Consider the following 19832-nt stretch of genomic DNA (forward strand, 5'->3'; position numbering starts at 1 on the left):
TTCCATACGGAAGCTGCTTCATTTCATTTTTAGTAATCTTGTTTTTCAATGGGGGAATAACTTAAAGCATATGGGTAAGGATGTGGATACACTGCTTTAAAAAAAAGCAACTGGCATGTGTAGAAACAAAACTTGCATTCATTTGAAGAGGATGAGATTGCTATTTTTGATGCAGACACAAAATTTCTACTTATGGAGTCCTTCCACCTGGGTGATGGGTTGAACTACAGTCGTGTGTGATGGAAGGGAGAAAGTCGGTTGTGGCTGGAAATTTCCACAGAAAAGTGGGTCCTCTGTCTGCCATCTGTGTTCAGAAAGAAGGATCTATTGCAATTGCTTGAAAACAAAGATAGCAAGCAGTTGCTTTAAGTTCTGTTATTTTGGAATACTGGAAACTTTATATTTTAGAGAAGAACCTGTGCGGCCTTGTTTCCATCAGTTTAGCTTTTCTATCATGATCAAGTTTTAAATAACAGTATTCACAGAAAAAGAACTGAGAAATGTAACAAATATTGTCTGTGCTTGGATACAAATCTGCAAGGGCCCATAGATGCTCAAAAGCTGTCTGGACACAGTCCTGTGCACCTGGCTCTAGGTGGCCCTGCTTGAGCAGGGGTGTTGGACAAGATGACTTCCAGAGGTCCCTTCCAGCCTCAACCATTCCGTGATTCTGTGAAGGGAATGTGAACTTACAAAGTTGGAGTAAATATGCCTAGTCCATGCACCACTGTCTTTTGGGAATTCAGAGATACCTGAGTATTCTATGATTGTAGAAAACCCCATGAATTGCAAGTATTGGCAGCCCCCTGAAGGTGACTTCATTCCTTGCTAACCATTGGATGCCGCTTTAAGTTTGCTACTTTTCCTTGCTTTCCTAACTACCTGGGCTTTTCCAGATTGTTTGTTATTCTCTGTTTTCTTTGTATTTGATATGTTATTTTACTACAGTGACAATAGGATTAGCTTGGTAAAATATAAAGGCTATTAGAACAGGTGTTATAATAGGACAAGTGAAGTCTGCAGCTGTTACAGTAATAAATGTCTGTAAGAGATGATTGAAAACTAAGGAGGAGGAAGAAAGGATGTATTCTGTTCCTCCTGAGGACTAGGAATCTAGGTTTTGCAGTGATGGTGGGGAAGTGCAGTGGGTTTTTTTTTACCTGGTATTGTTACTATATATGAGCAGTAGGTAGATACCAAGATTTTAAAATCTCACAAATCTTAAAATGAGAGCTTGTTTTGGGATGTATGCCATAGCTGTGAACTTCAGAATGTCATACTTGGCAGCTGTAGACTATGACTACAGTCTTGACATAACTGCAGTTTCTTCATGGCGCTTAGATCATGATTATCCAATAGTGCAAGCCTGGGCAGTGATTTATTTTTGAATCCCTTTTTTCTCCAAAATGGACTTATGTTTTCCAAAGCTTGAATTTGATGACCTTCAGAACTGAATGTTATCCTGGGCTTTGAATACAATGAAGGGAGGTGGATTGAATTTAGGAAGATTTTTGTATGTGTCTTACCTCTTGACGCTTACTGAGCAATGTCTGCTTCTTGGAGGAGTTTCTCAAAGGGTATACTTGTGGCATATTTCAGTGAAGATTTGTTAGTTTCAGTGGGGAATTTCTTGCCCTTCAGAGAATTCTGAGTAGCTGGTTGCTCAATATCTAGAGCATTTGCCATCCATATGGGATGCTAACATTGAAGTTGACTTGATTTGGAACAGGGACTTGAACTCAATTCTCCTGGATAAGTGCTTTGCTGCTTTTTATTTATGCTCTGAAAGGCATTTCTTCCTTTCTAATGTAGAAGGAAGACAAATGTCTGAGTGCTTCGCTTTGTCACAAAATTGGGTTCTTGTCTCCTGGCCAGCCTTGCTTTATAAATGTCATTCAGAGCACTTAACAGGGCTTAGCAAAGACTTGCTATGGGAAAAGCCCAGATAAAAATCTCTTAAATAGAAATGAAAAAGTAATTTGAGGATGTTTTCTGCCAGTCAAGTTGTTCTTACTGAAGAGAACACAGTAAGGGTTCCTCTGTCTACTTCCACTTACAGAAAGACCATGGGAATATTTCATCAGGTAAGCACAATATAGTCTTGTATTAAATGGGTACTGGTTCACTGCTTTGGGATTCAATTCACTTAGCTTAAGGCAAAAAGTGAAATAAAATGCATTGCTACTTACGTACTCTCGAGGCATATGTAATGCAAATATAATGCTTTAGCTTTGGGCTTAAACTTGTAGCAATCGAGTGGGAGACCTCCTTGTCCATCTCAATCCTGTAAACCAAGTTTGCAAGTCTAAACGTAATTCCAGCACGTTTCTGAGCACAGAGGGATAATCTGTGGGTGTTCCCCTATTTTAGGTGGAACCAATGTAGATGAATCAATAATGGCAGCTCTTGTTACCTTACGGAGGGTTCTTGTTTGGATTTTTCTGGTGGGAGGGGATTGGATTAAAGCAGTAGGCAGAATTTCCTTATAAAGTTGGTGTGAAGGTGCTTCATGAACTTTGTGAACAGTATATGTTTTGTTCTTGGCAAAACACACGCGCAGAATGGTTCCAGAAGCCCTAGGTCGAGAGAAAGCTGGCAGGGAGCTTGGAGGTTGAATAGGGGCTGTGAAAGGTACCAGTAACAAAGGGAATTTCCTTCAGGACTAGTGAGGGCGAGTGGAATTTTTTGCAATGAGTTGGCTGGATGCAGAGAACTGCCTGCAAGGACGGAGTGGATCATGTTTTAATTGTGTTCAAACTTCTCTTGAGGTTTTTTTCTTGTTTGTTTTTCCAAGCCTTCTGGTCATCTGTAGATGACTGTCTAGAAGACCCAGGCAGTTTCACCTCAGTGCTCTGGTTTGTAGTCTTGTTGCTAATATGGGAACAGGACAGCAGGAGGTAATAGTAGCTTTCCCATTTAATACCACAGATGGGATTACTATCTGCTACGGTTTTGAGGGGTCATAGAAAATGCCTCTCTGTTGTAGCTTAAGGCTGCCTCTCTCACCTTTGGTATGTGTGCAGTGTTTGTAAAAGATCGGTTGAGCCTCTCAGAAGCAGAAGATGGTGGTGCTGCAGTTTCAGTCTAACCCTTGCCCTTTCTGAGCAGAGATTTTGTCCACCCCGATGTGCCAATCAACAATCTTTGCCAACTGTAGTTTTATGCTTCTCTACATCTTTTGGGGGCTTTTTTTTTTTTTTGTACTGCATGGAACAAGTGATCAGTCTGTTCTTCACTGAAACTTTCTTGGAATTTATTTGTGCTGCAGCAGGGGTGAAATGTTACATGGGAAGCAGAAGACAGATTCCCCCCCTTACATGCTCGCCAGCTTCATCTTACTTTCTCAGTGTAGATACAAGTGGAGGATGATTCCTGTATCAAAAAGGACAAAGGGAGAGGCTCAGGTTCTTTCCTTGTAGGTGGGGAAAAAGGGAACTGTAGATGCAGAAAAGAGAAGACTCCTGCCTTCCCGTCACTGGCTTTCAGTCTTTTTAACCTTATGGCTCTGTGTTTTCCTTCTCTTTTCCACCAGCCTGAATTTATCCTTTTTTTCTGCTGTAATCTGCTTTTCCATCCTAATCCTCCTAGTACACAATCACATGCGTAATTAAGTTAGAGGATAGTAGAATTATAGTGCTCTGACTAACATCCACCCACCTGTGGTGGGAAGCACTGTTGGTGACAAAGCTCATCCCTCTCCCTTTCCTCCTACCCTAAGCTTTGGTCAACGGAAGGTTTTGAACTGGTTTCTGCTAGTGTGGGGTCAGGTTCCAGGAACATTCCCCCTCCCCACCTGCCCAAATGCAGACACGTTGTGGCCTCTTTAGTGTGCAAGGCATTATATTTGCAGTGGCAGTGGAAACCTTGTGTTTAACGCTGGTAATAAATGCTGTACAGTGGTGAATAGGATTGCTGCGAATAGTTAGAACCGTAGTCTGAGCCACCACTGCGGGGAATATTGCTACATCTTTTCATACTGCTGGATCATTGGTTTTATTGTCATTCCTACGTTGCCTCAGAACGTTTCCTTCAAAATTGGATGTTGCGTTTAAATATGATTTTTCAGCCTTGCCACAGCAAGAGATCTTTACTTTTTTTTTTCTTTGAATGCAATATATAGGTAAATAAAAATTTGCTTACTTGAAGCATGGGTTGAGGAACGTATTTTGTTGCATTTCTTCTGGAAATTGATAAATTGTGCCCTCTGTGTTGTAGTTTGGTAGTATTGTAGTTCCAGCAATTTTACGAGTCACAGACCATGTAAGTAGTGGATCTGCTTCTCCTGGGATTACTGGGGCTTTCTTGGCATGGTGCGTACAGAGGAGTTCTCAGGACATATGTGCTGTATGTGACAGTTTAATGCATCCATGAGTAGGGTGCTTTTTTTACTTCTTACATGCTTTGTGACTGCTTATAGAAAACAACTGATACAAGCTTTTGGTTAAGAGTTAATTTTGTTACGAGTGTGTAGATGTGGAAATCACCTACAAGATCATGTTTTAGTGTCTCCTGAAGAAGGCAACTATTTTTAATTTTTTTCTTTTTCTTTTTTTACTGGGGGAGCACGGGGAAAAGGAGGTCATGGGTTGCCTCAAGATGGCCTTAGATGCAAAAGACAGCAACAGTCAAGTCTGTATATACATTCATACTTTCTTCTCTTTGCCTTCAGTGTTTCACTTGCTGATCCTCTTGTTTTCCTCTCCAGACTGTTTTTGAATGTGTACGTAAGGGTACTGTTACATTTTCTACATTGAAAAAAGCACAGAAGGCAATTGCCATTTTTTAATGTATTTGTTTAATCTGCAGTAAAAAAAAAACAAAAAAAAAACCAAAACAAAAGGAAAACCAACTCTTCTAAGCATATGAATGATGTACTTCTAAAACAACGTAATGATCAAGGTCATTTTCATTTTTAAAAGCAGAAACTCAAATTTAACAGGCCTTGAAATCCCACTTTAAGAAGTTTTTAATTTAAATATTTCAAAGCGAGTCTGTTCTTCAGATTAAGGGAAGGTGAAGCTTATATTAAAAAAAACTACAATAGAGCAAAATACTGAATTCTATTCTCATCTTATTCTCATTTAACACTCTGCTTTTTAGATATGCAGTTTAGCATTCCACATGAGGTTGTCTTTATTTTCTTTAAGCCACGATTACGTCAAATTAATTCCTCTTTTCTGTGTGTCACGCAGTGTTAATAACATTACTAGGCTTGCAACATCTCAAGAGCTGTTTAGTCACAAAAATGAATGCTCCAGAAACTGAACTTTAAGAAAAATTGGACCATTCTGTGTATAAAGCCCATGTAGATGGCTCCATAAACTCAGTGGTAGGGTTCAAGGTGTATAGTATATATGAAGGCAGTGTAATACCTCTGCCTTTGTTTTTGAAGGCTAGAAATCCTAAGTCATTCCATCTTGGTGAGTATTTCAGCTTAGTACCTTCCTTAGAGATTTAATATGTAATAGGATCAATCCCAATAATTGCAGAGTTTGCCTAAGCAAAAAGCGTGAGGTTAGAAACAGGTTTGGGGTTTTTTTAATTTCTTTCTTTTCTCATTACTGGTAAGCAATTTCTCTTACAGGGAACGGAGGTTAGCTTCAGCGAAGCTAAAGGAGCTAGCGTGAATGGCTGCTATCCATGTGGAATAAAGAGGGGTTGTAATCTTGTGTCAAAAGTGTCTAGTTCAAGGATTTATAAATACAGTGGCTGTTGTAGATTCTGAAGGGTCTTGAGACTCTTTGGTCTTCAACTGCATGTAAATACTTTTGCCGTAGTAGCTGGATAGCAGATACTTGTTAGACACTACAGTGGTATCATGGATACAAGATTCTTGATGCTGGGGTTTCTTTGATGTTGGGATGTGCGAAGGGTTTTGATTTTGCGGCCACGCACATTCCCTTCCGCAGCCCCTTTTCCTGCCGTTTGTTTCCGATTGAGCACAATATGTGCTTTCCCGTGTCCCCTGGAGCAGCTTTGTGGGAAAGGTATGCTGTAATTGGTTTATAACCATTCATAATGACCTGGCAACTCGGTATGAATAGCAACGGGGAGCAACTTAACTTGTGATTTATTTAAGTAAGCTACATGGATGAAAGGTACTCCCAAGTGTACAAGTTGAGCTAGTTGCCTAATTGGACATAAATTTTCACATCTAGCTCAGAAAGAGAGGGTTTTGTTATGAAAGGCTGAATTTGGATTTATAAGCAAGTGTCTGGACTGCTAAACCAGTTTGTGAGCAACGTTTAATATTGTCTCTTTTTTGGGGGGGAATGTCTTAGTTTTTGAATTCAGTAAGTGCTAGTATACCCTTGTCATTTGTAAAGCTAATGGAATGTTAACTTAAATTTTTTATTTACAGTTAGAATATCTGACTTTGCTTTTGGTGCAGTAACACACACTTTGATTTTTAAAAGCCAGGATTGGTACTGCTGCTTTGGTTGTAGTCTTTTACCAGTTTGTCGTCGTTGTATTCCTGCTTATTTTGTCAAGGGTCTGGAGGATGCTTTTTCTCACACAACACCCATGATGCGAGCGACCCACCAGCTACAGGGCATGATGATTCGGCAGGCGGTACGGCAGCCCTGGTAGTTGTAAGGCCATGGGTAGTAGCCCATGAGAGGCTCGCAGATTCTCTGGCACTGCGTGTAACTTCGTCTGCATTCAATGCAGCACACGCCTAGGTGATCCAGCATGGGGTCAAAAGCCATCCCTTCACCTTCCAGTTGCTGAAATGTAAAATATTAAATGTCATCCTGGTGCTCTTATTCTCAGAGAATATAGAATATACTGATGTTCCTGTTAACCCTAAAAAGGGTAAAAACTGAAATCTTGGTCCTGTTGAAGTTAACAGAACTCCTACTAACTGACCTGTGCATCTTGCTTTATTTTTTTTTGTTGTTCTTTTGTCTTGCTCTGTTTGGTAGAAGTGTAGAATTGGTGCAGTCACCCATGTAAAATGGAAAGAAACAACAGGGAGCTCTAACTTCATTTTTTTTTTCTACAGTCTTTGCAAAATCCAGCAGCAGTAAACTCCCAAAGTTTTAAATACTAGTGATGGAAAAGATTTCGAGACAGTTATCTGGGTCTTTTATGTAGATGACAATGTCTGAAGTGTATGCTGTGTTTTTAATGGTTTGTTTTAATTTTTGTATTTTAATGCTTTTTACAGCATTCCTAGGAAACTATTTAGTAAGATATTACCCTGAAGTTTTCTGAATATTTCTCCCCTGTCTTTCAGTCTCTTTTTTTTTTTTTTTTTTTTCCCCTCTGCCACACTTAGGTGCATTGTGGACAGTGAGAATTCTGCCTGTTCTGTATCTGACAGTAAGGAGTTACATGGAGCAAGGCATGCATAAAATATGTAAAAGCAGGCTCTTGCTACTGCCTTCACCCTTCAAAATTCCTTCCCTCCTTTCTGGGAGAAAAAGTAACCTGGATGTTCTGCTTTTTGAAACTCATTTTATTCTTTTCCCATTGGTATTATTTCAAGAAAACCAGCAGCAAAGAGCAAATGCTGGAGTAACACTTAGCTTTTTACCTGAGCATTTTTCATTCAGAAAACTAGCAGCACACCGAAAAAGTGAGGCACAGAAAGGTGCTGTCTCTTGTCTGGACTTGTACAAGACGCGAGTGACAGCTCAGTGTCCTTCAATCCCCCAGCCCTGAGAGCAGGGAGAGTGTCCCTTCCTTAGGCAGGATTAATCATCCTTGAATTCAGATATCTGCGGTGTGACCTACACCTGAGCTCATCGTCCAGACTCCGTTCAAAGTGGGTGAGGAGAAGTAGTTCTAGGGAGGATTCATTTCATCTACAGGAGACCCCTACAGTGTAATTAGTGGTCCTTTTGAATTGAACGAATCTGCCTCTAAAGAAAGTTTAGTTATGGGCATCTATGCAATAACTGTTAGTGAAGGTGAATCACGCCCTGCAGGCTGAGGGAAGTCCAGTGACCATATCTGATGAGACATTCTCCATTTGGCCCAGGGTCCCTCTGGCTGGAAGAAGGGACCCGCAGCAGTTGCTCTGGCACTACCCTCCAGAGACAGGGCAGCTTGGACCCCACGGACATGGTCACGTTAGTAGCTGTGAGGAGAACTTACATTCCAGTGCCACTGCTGTTTTACTGACCTCGTGAGAGAGTCGATTTAGATCCACTTTATTTGGAGTGATTAATTTAAGTTTAATTAAGGGATGTCAACTCGGCAGAACGCTGTCACAGTATAATGATCTCCTGCTGTTGCATAAATGTCAAGTCAGAGCTGGGACTTACTTCCAAAGCAGGAGGCATTTATCTTGTGACAGTGTTATATTAAAATGACTTACTCCTGCTGCACCAAATGGTGGGTGTAAATTGTCTGGCGCTGGTGCAGTAGACTGGAAGGTGCCTACTGTACAGTCGGTTTTCCTGCAGCGTGGCAAAGGTGTTGGGACTCAGCGTGGCGGCTCCTGTGCTCTTTCTGTGGGCTGCTTCGTCTTGAGCGAGAGCAAATTTCATGATTCTCATCCTCCGCCCACTGTTGCTGTCTCTAAACAGGTTTTCCTCTGTGAATCGCTTGCTAGACTAGGGCCATTTACTCTGATAGAGAAGAGGTTGAGAAAACAGGTTTATTTGTCCTAACCCTAATCTCTTTGCAACCAGACATTGCTACTGCTTTCCTCTGTAATAATCACTTCTGATACTAATTTCTATTTGAGGGCAAAGTATGTTTCTAGCTACTGGACTCTTTCTGTACATTGTCAGTACATGATGTGGATCAGCTGCCTGATCAACAGCAGCTTTGGTTTGTTTTCTGATGATGCTATCCTTGATGGATCTCTCTAGTGCTGCGTCCGCATGGACCTGAACCCTGAAAAGCCACTTGGCGTCAGTCGCTGTAATCTCGCCACCTCAAGCACTTGTCCTTGTTTCAGACTGAAGTCTAATGAAAACTGGGTTGAGGGAGAGAGAAGGGGACTGGGGGAAGACTTTTTGGAACGTTTTAGAAGGTGTTTTACAAGTCTCTGCTTTCAGAGAAAAGCTGAACAACCAGAAACTGTGCAGATTAAAGAAAGACAAAACCCACATCACCAGTATTTACCTGTCTACAACAGTCTTGGGCTCTGAAAGAAGATTACAGTGAAAATACTTACATTATATGGGTTGTCTGGATTAAGTGTTTGATCGGTTTCTTGTCCCATTGGCCTGGTTTCATTAGATTGGTGATCAAGCTCTCGAGTCAGCTGCGTGATGGGCGATCTGGTGTTTACTTCTTCAGTAGCAGCTTCCAAGTCTTCCGTATCAAAGTTTGATTCTGATTGACGTTTGTTTCTCTTCATTGCTCTCCTTTGGTTATCTGAAGAAATAATCACAGGGGGATAATCTTATCTTCAGCATGTCCTTGTATTTATCCACACACTTCCTAAGGTTTCAGTGATTTCTGTAAATCTTTTTAGAAAGGGGAGGAGGGGCAGAGGGAAAGACAAAACTGTGTGGTGGCAAACTTGATGAGCATCCCCATGGGAGCTGCTTGGCTTCCTGTGTTGTGTCTATAGCCGATGTCAGTCCAAAGGGGTGTGAGATTGCCTTTTTTTCCCCTTGGGCAAAACAGGTGTGAGGAAATTTGGTTGGGTTTTGGTCTTTTTTTTTTTTTTTTTTTTTTTCACCCACCCTCTGGTCACTGATGTTAACTCAGCAGCAGTTGCCAGCACTAGCAAGACCAGTCATACACATCTCATTTTTTAAAGTGCCTTTGTGACAGACCGGTGCACTGCTCCCAAGGGCAGCTGGTGAAACTAGTGGGAACAGCTTCTGGACAGCTTTGAGACTGCTCTTTGTTTCCCAGTGGGATATGCCAGATCATGAGAAAAGTGTAAAATACTGGCAGTTTGGATCCATAGGTGCTCTAAAATGTGGTGGGGGTTTTTTCTTCTTTTTTTTTTTTTTTTTTTTCCCCCGCCTACCCTGTTTGAGTGTTCCTATATTAACTGGACCAAGGAGGAGTTAAATCTTTTCAAGGCTTCTCCTCTCCTCCCAGGCCTGGAAGTTACCTAGAGAAGTTGCCATCTCCCTGGTGAGTCCTGAACACCTTTTGCTAAGCTTGGCTGTGGGTGGTGGGAGCACTTCAGTCCTGGGGCTGCCCCCAGGACCTCAAATTTTATCGACCAGTTGCCTAGCTAAAGCATCTCATCATTCCACTCCACTGAAATCCTGTGGAGAAGTGGGGTAGAAAACAGGACAGGCTATGGTCCCAGATCAGGAGCTTGATATTCCCCAACTCTTGGCCAGGTATAGTGTTCCTGCTACCTGGTGTCAGCTGCCTAAACATTTTGGGGGCTAGTTTAAGCCGTTGTCTTGTCCTTCTGTAGAAGGAGGCTGACTTCCCTGGGAATGTTTCATCTCATAGTAAGTTACCCACGTGAGCTATATAAATTGTCTCAGGAAATACAAATACTCCACTCTCGTGAGACCCCACCTGGAGTACTGCATCCAGCTCTGGAACCCCCAAAATAAGAAGGACAAGGACCTGCTGGAGTGTGTCCAGAGGAGAGCCACAAGGATGATCCGAGGGCTGGAGCACCTCTCCTATGAGGAGAGGCTGAGAGAGCTGGGGCTGTTCAGCCTGGAGAAGAGAAGGCTCCAGGGAGACCTTGTAGCAGCCTTCCAGTACCTAAAGGGGGCCTACAGGAGAGCTGGGGAAGGACTTTTTACTAGGGCATGTAGTGACAGGACAAGGGGGAATGGCTTCAAACTGGAAGAGGGCAGGTTTATATTAAACATTAGGAAGAAGTTTTTCACTTTGAGGGTGGTGAGGCACTGGAACAGGTTGCCCAGAGAGGTTGTTGAGGCCCCATCCCTGGAGGTGTTCAAGGCCAGGCTGGACGTGGCCTTGGGCAACCTGGTCTAGTGGGAGGTGTCCCTGCCCATGGCAGGGGGATTGGAACTTGATGATCTTCAAGGTCCTTTCCAACCTAAACCATTCTATGATTCTATGATGAAATGTCTAGTAGGTGTGGATAAACTCCAAACCCGCGATCTTGGCACCAGCCCACAAGGGCTTGGGAAGATGGGCTGGACAAGGGAGGAAATGATCCTGGTTTCCCAGATGTCCAAGTCTTGGTGGCAAACCTGATTCGGGGAAGGCATTTAGATGAAGGGAGGGATAACATACTTTTAAAATAAAAGAAGTGTTACCTTTGGGATATGTTGGTCGCAGCCAGAAAATTGGAAGATCCCCGCAAAGCTCTAAAATTTTGGGGCTTAGGAAACTGTTATGCTTGATAGGCTCATCTGCAGCCACCCAGATAAGGGAGTTTTCGTCAAATCTCACAGGCATGATTTCATCTTCCTGCAAATAGAAGAGCATAAATCCTTTGCTAGCTCAGTGAACAGTCACGTGCCTGCTTGCTGTTAATTCTTGAGCATCGAACTGTATCATCATCTGCTGCAGCTAATACTGAGCATCCTTGTTTTTCGTGAGTATGAACCGATTGTACTGAACCAAAGCCTGAGTAAAGGTTGCCACGGCTGAAACGAACGGCAAAACTACTGTCAGCTTTGCTGGGGCTGCGATTTCACCCGTCTCTCTCTCGGAAGGCTTTTGCCCCAGGTACAAGGACTACGTGTCAGAGATCTTTCTGCCCGAAGTGCCAGATTTTCAGGTGGTAGAAACTCTGAAGATCTACCCACCTTCAGCAGAGCAGCAATGAAATATGGCAGCGTAAAACAAGACCCTAATCTTTTATCATGCCCCGTTCTCATTTGATGTATTCCCAAGAGATAACTGTATTTACAATAGGGGGGAGTCTTGTTCAAAAGCTTTAGAGAAGATTATAGCTTGAGAACTGCTCCAGCTTCCAGTTTTAAGGCAACGTGATCGGTCTGATTAAAGGTCTCGTTTGGTGAAAGCAATTCAATTGACCAAAAGCTTGAAGTGTGAGTTAAAGGAGCCTGCCTTTTTGAAGTGTACCCTGCAGGTTTTTGGTTCATATCTTCAAAGTAATGTAGGAAAATGCCAGTGATTGATTCTTTAAAGTTGTTAGTTCAAAGTATTATTTTACATAAAATGTGTAAGTATTTTATAGCAACAGTGAAATATTAAAAGAAAACCAACTTGTGAATCATGAAAACCAGTATGATTTCAAAGTTAAAATTCTAAATTGCTTCCATAAAAGTCATCAAAACTTGTTATATAAGTGACTAGATCAATTTATTCCGTCGAGTCGCTGTTCCTTTAATGTGTTTATTGATTTCTTTTGTAGGTCTCAAGTCATTTAAGTTCGCTGTCCAATCTGTCTAGTGAGAGGTGCTTTTTATTTATATTCTCCCACTTAAGCTTTTATCAGCATCACAAATATCTGAATCTAGTTTTCAGAAATAAAAATATCCTTTGTTTCTGTTTGAGATGATCCTGACTTGTGAGCAGGCGGAGTTTGGGTATCTATAAAAGCTTATTTTAATCAACCGTTTTTGTAGGCAGTGTTGGTTATGATATGTGTTGTAAGAAAACGGCATATGCTTACTTTCTTCTAAATATATGTGTATCAGAGAGGGGACTTGCTCTAGAAAAATAAATACTATTTTGCCATTCCCATCGTTCATCTAACCTGGGAAGTCGAGCAACAGGGAAAGGTTAATATCCCAACGGTAGCACTAAGTCGGCTGCTTGTTTTGGCCTCAGTGCATACAATTTATTGCGGCAGTTGTTTAGGTGGTGCATCTTTGGAGAAGATGTAGAGAAAACAGGACAAGGAAATAGGTTTGCTGTAGCCAGGTAGAAGACTAGAAATAACTTTTTGACTATTTTAGGACAGTGTCTCCAGGACTGTGATTTTATTCTTACGAAAAGATGAAAAATTGAAATCTTGGCTTTAGGCTATAGTGCTAATGAATTCAAGAAGCCCAGCTTGCCTTTAAAATAAGGTAAGGTGGGAAAGATCTAGGTCCCTGCCTGAAATTTGGGCAAGATCTCTTCCCCCATCATGGGGAAAATCCCACCAACTTCAGGGGCCTTTGTAACATTGCAGATGCTTTGCTGATTGGAGTTAGAGACACCTTTTTTCTATTCATTTTAAAGTAGATGTTTAGTAATCACAGCAGCATTGCAGGTAGGGGCAGCCTTAACGGTGCCTCTCTCCCAGCTAATTGTATCTGTGTTTGTTTTCTCTGGATTGGAGCAAACCCAGGGAAAGCAGTTGTGGATCTCCTGTGCTCTCCTGCTGGTGGCTGAGCCCCTGAAAGCATCCAGGCTCGGCCATACTCAAGTCACTGGAGCCACTCCTGTGTGAGTGACGGGTTTGGGGGTCTGAGCTCTGGGAACCTCAGGCTTTGCGCACCTAAAGCAATAGATTTTTTTTTTTTTTTTTTTTTTACAATTGTGAGGTAAGGAGAGGTTTTTGCAGTATCTGGGTGAGAACTACAACTTTCGTGGTGGTTGCGCTGCAGATTCCATGAAACTTAGTTAACACTATGTCCTAAAAGGAAGTCTGATGCTGTTTAAGAAGGCAAATTCTTAAATTTTTTAACTATTATTTCTTCTGAATTAGCTGAATTTTTGCAATAATTTTTTCTGCATTTCCTCTTTATTGACGATTTCAGAGGACTTGAGTGATGGAGTGAGAAGCATCTTGAGTGAGAAGCATCAGCTGCTTCTTGAGTGAGAAGCATCTTGGATGCTTCTGCTCAAAAGTGTTGATAGGAATCTCCTGGGATCTACCACTATCCCTCTTTGCGTTGACCAAAGCAGCTGCCTCCTCCATGCTTTCTCTTCCAGCCTTGCACACAGCCTGATCTCAAGCAGATGTGCTTGTCATCGAGGTCTCCTGTGGACCTGTGAGACACTGGCCTGGGGCTTCCACCAGTCCCCAGTCTGTGGACTCCTGCCGTGTCTCTGGATGCAGCGTAATAAGTACATCTCTGACACCAATTTTGCTTTTCTTACCTTTCGGGGACCCCTTGCAATCAGTGAGTGAACCCTCAGCTCTCCACAGATGGCTGCTCATTGCAGGGGGGTTGGACTAGATGACTTTAAAGGTCCCTTCCAACCCAAACCATTCTATGCCTTCTTCACTGGTTTTCATACGTCACTTTTATTTGTATTCAAATACCCCTTTAGGTCCCCCTCCATACAAAGATTTTGATGGGTTTTTTTTAAAAAAATAAATAAATTACCCCTTACCAGCTCAGATGAGAGGCTCGCTTTAGTCATAGCATCTACTTCGGGGATGTGAGCTTTTGGCTGAGCTTTGATGTAACACTTTTCTCCTTCAGCAAAACGGATTCCAGTTATGCCCTGCAAAAGCAGAAGGCAGGGGGTTGTGCGCAGCCCTCCAGCTCCCCACCGCCCCCAAGAAAGCACTCAAGCTCTGCTAAAATTGCCACTGAATAATTAGCATGAAGGTTAAATTTTATTTAAAACCAGATGCAACGAAACGCTTTTCCCTCATCGTTTTAGCTTTACGATTTTGGTCAAACGGGTCTAGAAGTTTTCACTCGATTTCTCAAGGATTGGGGGTGTTTTATGTAAGTGCCTCCACGCCAGCTGTAGGCTACTCGAAGTAGCTCTGTTAAGGAATTAGCTGACACGATTTGAACCGTAACTTAGCACCTCACGTAGGCAGCCTCGAAATTGTGTTAGCTGGCGGTGCGGTACCCTTATGACACAGACTCACAAAAATATGGGGGCTGCTGGGTCCAATTTATACACGTGTAAGAGGCCGTGACAGCAAGGGGAGGCTCGTGACGGGGAATTTGGTGCAGAAATCTGTGTGTGGGACTTCCTTCGTCTGGCCTACGGGGGGGAAATGTAGTTGCCTAAACCATGGATGTCTAGTTTGAAGCGAGAGAAAGGTATCGTAGCAGCTCCAGAGGGCCCCAGGTCTCCTGCAGGTCTGGGGTTGTATCTGCCAGCCCTATACCGACACCTTGGGCACCAACCCTTGGGCAGGGGAACCTTGTCTGTAGTTTCTGTGTTTCTGCTGCAGGTTTTTGGGTACCTGTAAAAGAGCTCTCTTTTATGTTATGAATTCAGCTGTAGATGGCAAAATTTGCATGTAAAGGCTGAGAGAGCTGGGACTCTTTAGCCTGGAGAAGAGAAGGCTGAGGGGAGACCTTATTATGGCATACAAGTATCTAAAGGGTGGGTTGAAGAAGGATGGAGCCAGACTCTTTTCAGTGGTTCCCAGTGACAGGACGAGGGGCAATGGGCACAAGTTGGAACATAGGAAGTTCCATTCCAACACACGGAAAAACTTCTTTACGGTTCGGGTGACAGAGCACTGGCACAGGCTGCCCAGGGAGGGTGTGGAGTCCCCTTCTCTGGAGATTTTCCAAACCTGCCTGGATGCAGTCCTGAGTAATGTGCTCTAGGCAATCCTGCTTTAGCAGGGGAGTTGGACTAGATGATCTCTAGAGGTCCCCTTCCAACTCTGAAGATTCTGTGATTCTGTTTTTCATAGGGTTGCATGAGCTCCATTCAACCACCTAAATATAAACATCCAGTGCCATTTGAGATACGCTGTTTTTCTGCCCAGCCTCCAGCTGCCGGGCCGGGGGGGCACGGGTGTCATCACAACCCCTCATCTGCCTTGTGTGGGCATCATAGATACTGTAGGTGTCTAGTGGGGCTTGAGACGGACAGTACTGAGGCACCCGAGTCTCATCCTGTGTGCCTGCAAGTCCTGTCCACTTGAATAGACACCATCAAAACAAAACCAAACCGACTAATTCTAAAGCAGCAAGAGAGGGAATGGCTGTGCAGGGGTGAGCGCACAAGGGAATGAGACTTCATGGTGCACCGAGCGTGCGAGGAGCATCCTAATATTGCCAAATCCAAGTCTTCACCGACCATGCGATCGTTGGAGCGGTGCCAGTCAATCCAAAGCTGCTGATGTAAATGCTGGGCCGCTGGAAGCGCATCCCTTCAATTTCTTTCTCCTTTATGTGCATTCTTGGCTCAAAACCCCACTGGCGGCATCCTTTTGCTCTGGCTGCGCCTGTCCCCACCCCACTGTAGTGACATGTGGGCACGGTCCCTGGCAGGTACCTTTAGCTGGTTGGTGTCGGGAGCTGATTTCTGACCCGGTTGCGACAGGGCAGGCGGTAGCTTACCAGAGGCAACGTGAATCCCAGTGGTGCTGGTGCTTTTGTGCAGATGTGGAATGGTGAAGGCAAATGAGAAGACCTGGTTGTGGGTGCTCTTATTCAGCTGCTAATAATGTTGCTATGGTGATGTTAACGAGAGTTTCATAAAGGCTGAGCTGCTGCTGTCAGGAAAGCCGGGGTCCCGGGTCGCCTGGAGTGGATTTGTTTGTACTTGCTGAGAAGCCAAGGAGCTGAATTTCCTCGCCTTTCTAGATCGAGCACACGGAAAGTGGCTGCTTCGGAAGCCCTGGGCAGGTCTTCCTGCCAGCGGCAGCTTTATTTTAGGTGCTGCTTTGATTTACAGAGGACTTAACTCTGAAGTTGAGTGTTTTACACCTGAGAATGTTAATTGCGAGGTCTGGGCCCCGTGATAGGTTTCTGCCACATGACATAGATGTGCCTTTAGTAGCTCAGAGGTGGTACACTCAGTGAATGGCTCCATCCCAGCTGCTGAGCGCTGCTGAGATTCGGCATTCATTGTTCCAGTCTCTGTGCTGAGCTGCCACAGCCAAACCCCCGCGATACCCCAATGTGTTTCCTGCCAGCCCAAGTTGGGGCATTTGGTGCAGGGACGCATGAGCTGCACTAAATGCCCCCATCCTCTCCCCTGGGGGTGAACCCCGGCCGAGCTGTGGAGAGCAGCAGCTGTCCATGATCTCAGGGCAGAGCACGCTGCCAGCGCTTTATAGGTGTCTCTCCTGGCATCTGCTTGGCTTACCGTGTTGATCCTATGCTCCTAAAATGGTGATGTTTTGGGGAGGTGGAGGTGGTTTTTTGATTCAAATCATACGAAGTCATGTTGGGGCAGTGTCACAGCCTCCCAGAACACTTTTTTTTCAGCAAGATCCCAAGGGCGCGTGTTGCAGCTGTGTTCAATGGTTTGAAATTGCAAAGCGTTACGTGGAGCCAAGCCTGATGCAGCCTAATCCATACGGCTTTCTGGAGTGGGATGTGGTACAACCTATCCCCAAAAGGCACTTAGATTTTGTTTTGGAAGAAACTACCTGACTTGCTGTGAAAGCGAGCTGGGAGAGCATGGATGCTTGTGGTTCCAGCCTGTTGTGGGCTGGAACCTGAGACCCACTGGGGCAGAGAATTTGGGAGAGGACAGGGTATCCTTACAGTCCAGCGCTGAAGCATGTCATGTGAAGGGAAAGGGTGGTGGTACTTACAATCTGAAAATCATGAACTTCGACAGCCTCTTCACTCCCACTTCCTGTTTTGAATGTCTCTAAGTTGTTTCCAGCATCTATTTCCATCGATCCATCTTGTACTTTTCCATTAATGCTCATAGTGTAGTGAACATTGTACACCTGGAATCGACAAAAGAGCAGTAGCACTTGTCAGCAATTGCTTATTGCCTCCCTCCTACACCAGGCTATGGGTCCATCTGACTGTCATAACCCTGTTCAGCTCCTAACTTTTATTTCTGGAGGCATTTGATAACCCTCCTGCAACCAACAGCACCCTACTGCAACACTTCACCATTGGAGCAGGCCGGCAGTGTAGCAGGTTGCCCGGAGAGGTTGTGCAGTCTTCATCTTTGGGAGTTTTCAAGTCCCAACTTGGTAAAAGCCCTGAGCAACCAGCTCTGACCCCACAGCTGTCCCTGCTCTGAGCAGCAGGTAGGACTAGAGACCTCCTGAGGTCCCTCCTCTAGGGAGCACTCACAGTTTTACTTCAAAAATAATGTGGGGCAAGTCCACATCCAGACTCAGTCCAACTTAAAAACCTTCTTCTAGGTTATATTTTAGGAATCGCTGCTTATCCTGGTGTGATTCCCTAAGGAGAGGTGGAGCAAACATCCTAGTCTGAAGGAGACCAACCCGTATTTATCTCTTAGGATGTTCTGCTGAGGCGCAGGAAAACGTATTCCTTTTGAATATGAACATGCTTCCTAGCTTGTAATGGATGTGAACTTTGTATAAATTGGATGTGAAGTTGTATAGACTCGTATTTTCCTTGTCAGCGTATTTGCTCTTATCCTATTTTCAATGAGGAAAGCTGTAACGTAGTTTGTATTTGTTGGAGGACCACAATCTGTGGAGGGGTTTCGTGATTCTCTTGTGCAGCTCTGCTGAAAGTGCTGCACAAGCAGTTTACTTTTGGTCTTAAAAAAGCCTTACAGCATTTTAATGAAAAATTTACACTGACAGCCAGAGAGAAATTTCTCCTTCTCTCACCTCTGCTCAGGAAAGTCTAAGGTGCTAAAGATTTATGGTTCCTCAGTTATACGGATTCAATCCCGTATTCTCCACTGTTGGACTTCTTTTGAATGTGGTCCATAAAACTAGACCAGTGTACATGGTCTCCCCTGCGGGGGGCTGAGCTGGAGTTGAGACTTTGTTACCCTTGTCAGTTATGGGAGAATTTGAAGGTTTAAAATAAAAATAATAAAAATGCCCTTATTTTTTTTTAATATGAATGACTCTAAATATAGTTTTTACAGTTGCTTCCTAAACATTTGCAAGTCAAGTGTAGCTCTTTGTGTTTGAAGGCAGCTTGGAAAAATAACCCTAAACTTTCCCAGGGTCTTCACCTGGAGATCATCTTCAAAGCTCAATGACAACTATGAGCATGGGACATTTCACAAAGCAGAATTTAGATGACGGGAGCAATAAAGAATGGGAAACTTTTTCCAGTAGTCCGCAAATGCATCCACCTGGTGAGACCTGAATATGTTGTACCCCCTCCCTGCCCGCCCACCCATTCGGGTCCCTCTCCCTTTTCGAAAGCCAAGAGAAGCAGATGGCTCTTACAGCACGTCCTGGAGGTCAGCAACGTGTCCTGTCTTTTTGCTGTAAAACCTTGTACTTTCTTTCTGATTATGTGAATTATCCCTCTGTGCACGGGTGTATCTCACAGGGGGACCTCGCACAAGGCTCTCCTTGACATGGGCTGCTGCGGGGCTGGAGGCGGTACAAAACTTCTTCCAAAGTAAATTCAAAGGTACTAATTGCACTTCTGGAGCAAGTTCCATTCACATGTGCACCATCATGTTTCAAATATGTTTTAAACCCAAATCTTATGTAAACAGAAAGAAAAGTCAATATATAAATACGTTCTAATGCTTTGAAGTTTGGGTCGTTAAACTGATCAGCAGCCTCTCAGTTTTGTTCTTTGTATACAGGGTTTTTCCTGTACCCCAGAAAAATGTAAATAATAAAACGTATCATGACTTTAAAAATTTCTCCACAGCTGCTAACCAGAAATGCCTATGTGTATGCACAGTCATACAAACCACCAGAGTGAAATAAGGGTTCCTATTAATGGGTTAAATATAGCATTACATATTTGAGGGTCCAGGTAGGATCTGGACCAAGAATGCAGATGATGTGAAAAAGGAATTTACACATTTCAATGCTTTTTTTGTCCTGAGAGCTGGAGTTTGCCCAGGATGTGGATCCGTGGGGACTTGTTTGAGTTTGCTGAGGATTTGCGAGCAGAAATCAATGTAGCGTCTGTGCTCGCAGAGATACGTTTGGTGTTCATTAATAAAAGTGCTTCCACGAGGCTCCATCCGAACAGCCAGTAAAGATAATGATTATGGGTTTGAGTTTTGGGTGGTTTTTTTGGGGGTGGTGCTTTTTTTTTTGCTTTTTTTTTGGCTTTTTTTTTGCTTTTTTTTTGGCTTTTTTTTTGGCTTTTTTTTTGGCTTTTTTTTTTTTTTTTTTGTTGTAAGCATGGAAAAAAAGAAAGATCTGCTTAGAG

General features: G+C 43.4%; 1 protein-coding gene across 1 annotated transcript in view; it reads right to left on the minus strand.

Moving 5' to 3' along the window:
• Positions 1-6502: 6502 nt before the first annotated feature.
• LECT1 (leukocyte cell derived chemotaxin 1) overlaps positions 6503-19832 on the minus strand; it is a 16770-nt gene continuing 3440 nt past the window's right edge. Inside the window, exons 2-6 of the mRNA XM_009882439.1 lie at positions 17294-17434; positions 14158-14271; positions 11175-11328; positions 9134-9336; positions 6503-6728 (exon numbers count right to left, since the gene is read on the minus strand). Of these exons, the coding sequence (XP_009880741.1) occupies positions 6513-6728; positions 9134-9336; positions 11175-11328; positions 14158-14271; positions 17294-17434 (828 nt within the window). The 3' untranslated portion in view covers positions 6503-6512. The remainder of the gene's footprint in view (positions 6729-9133; positions 9337-11174; positions 11329-14157; positions 14272-17293; positions 17435-19832) is intronic.

This window comes from Charadrius vociferus, unplaced genomic scaffold, assembly GCF_000708025.1.
Source record: "Charadrius vociferus isolate BGI_N301 unplaced genomic scaffold, ASM70802v2 scaffold253, whole genome shotgun sequence".
NCBI lineage: Eukaryota > Metazoa > Chordata > Aves > Charadriiformes > Charadriidae > Charadrius > Charadrius vociferus.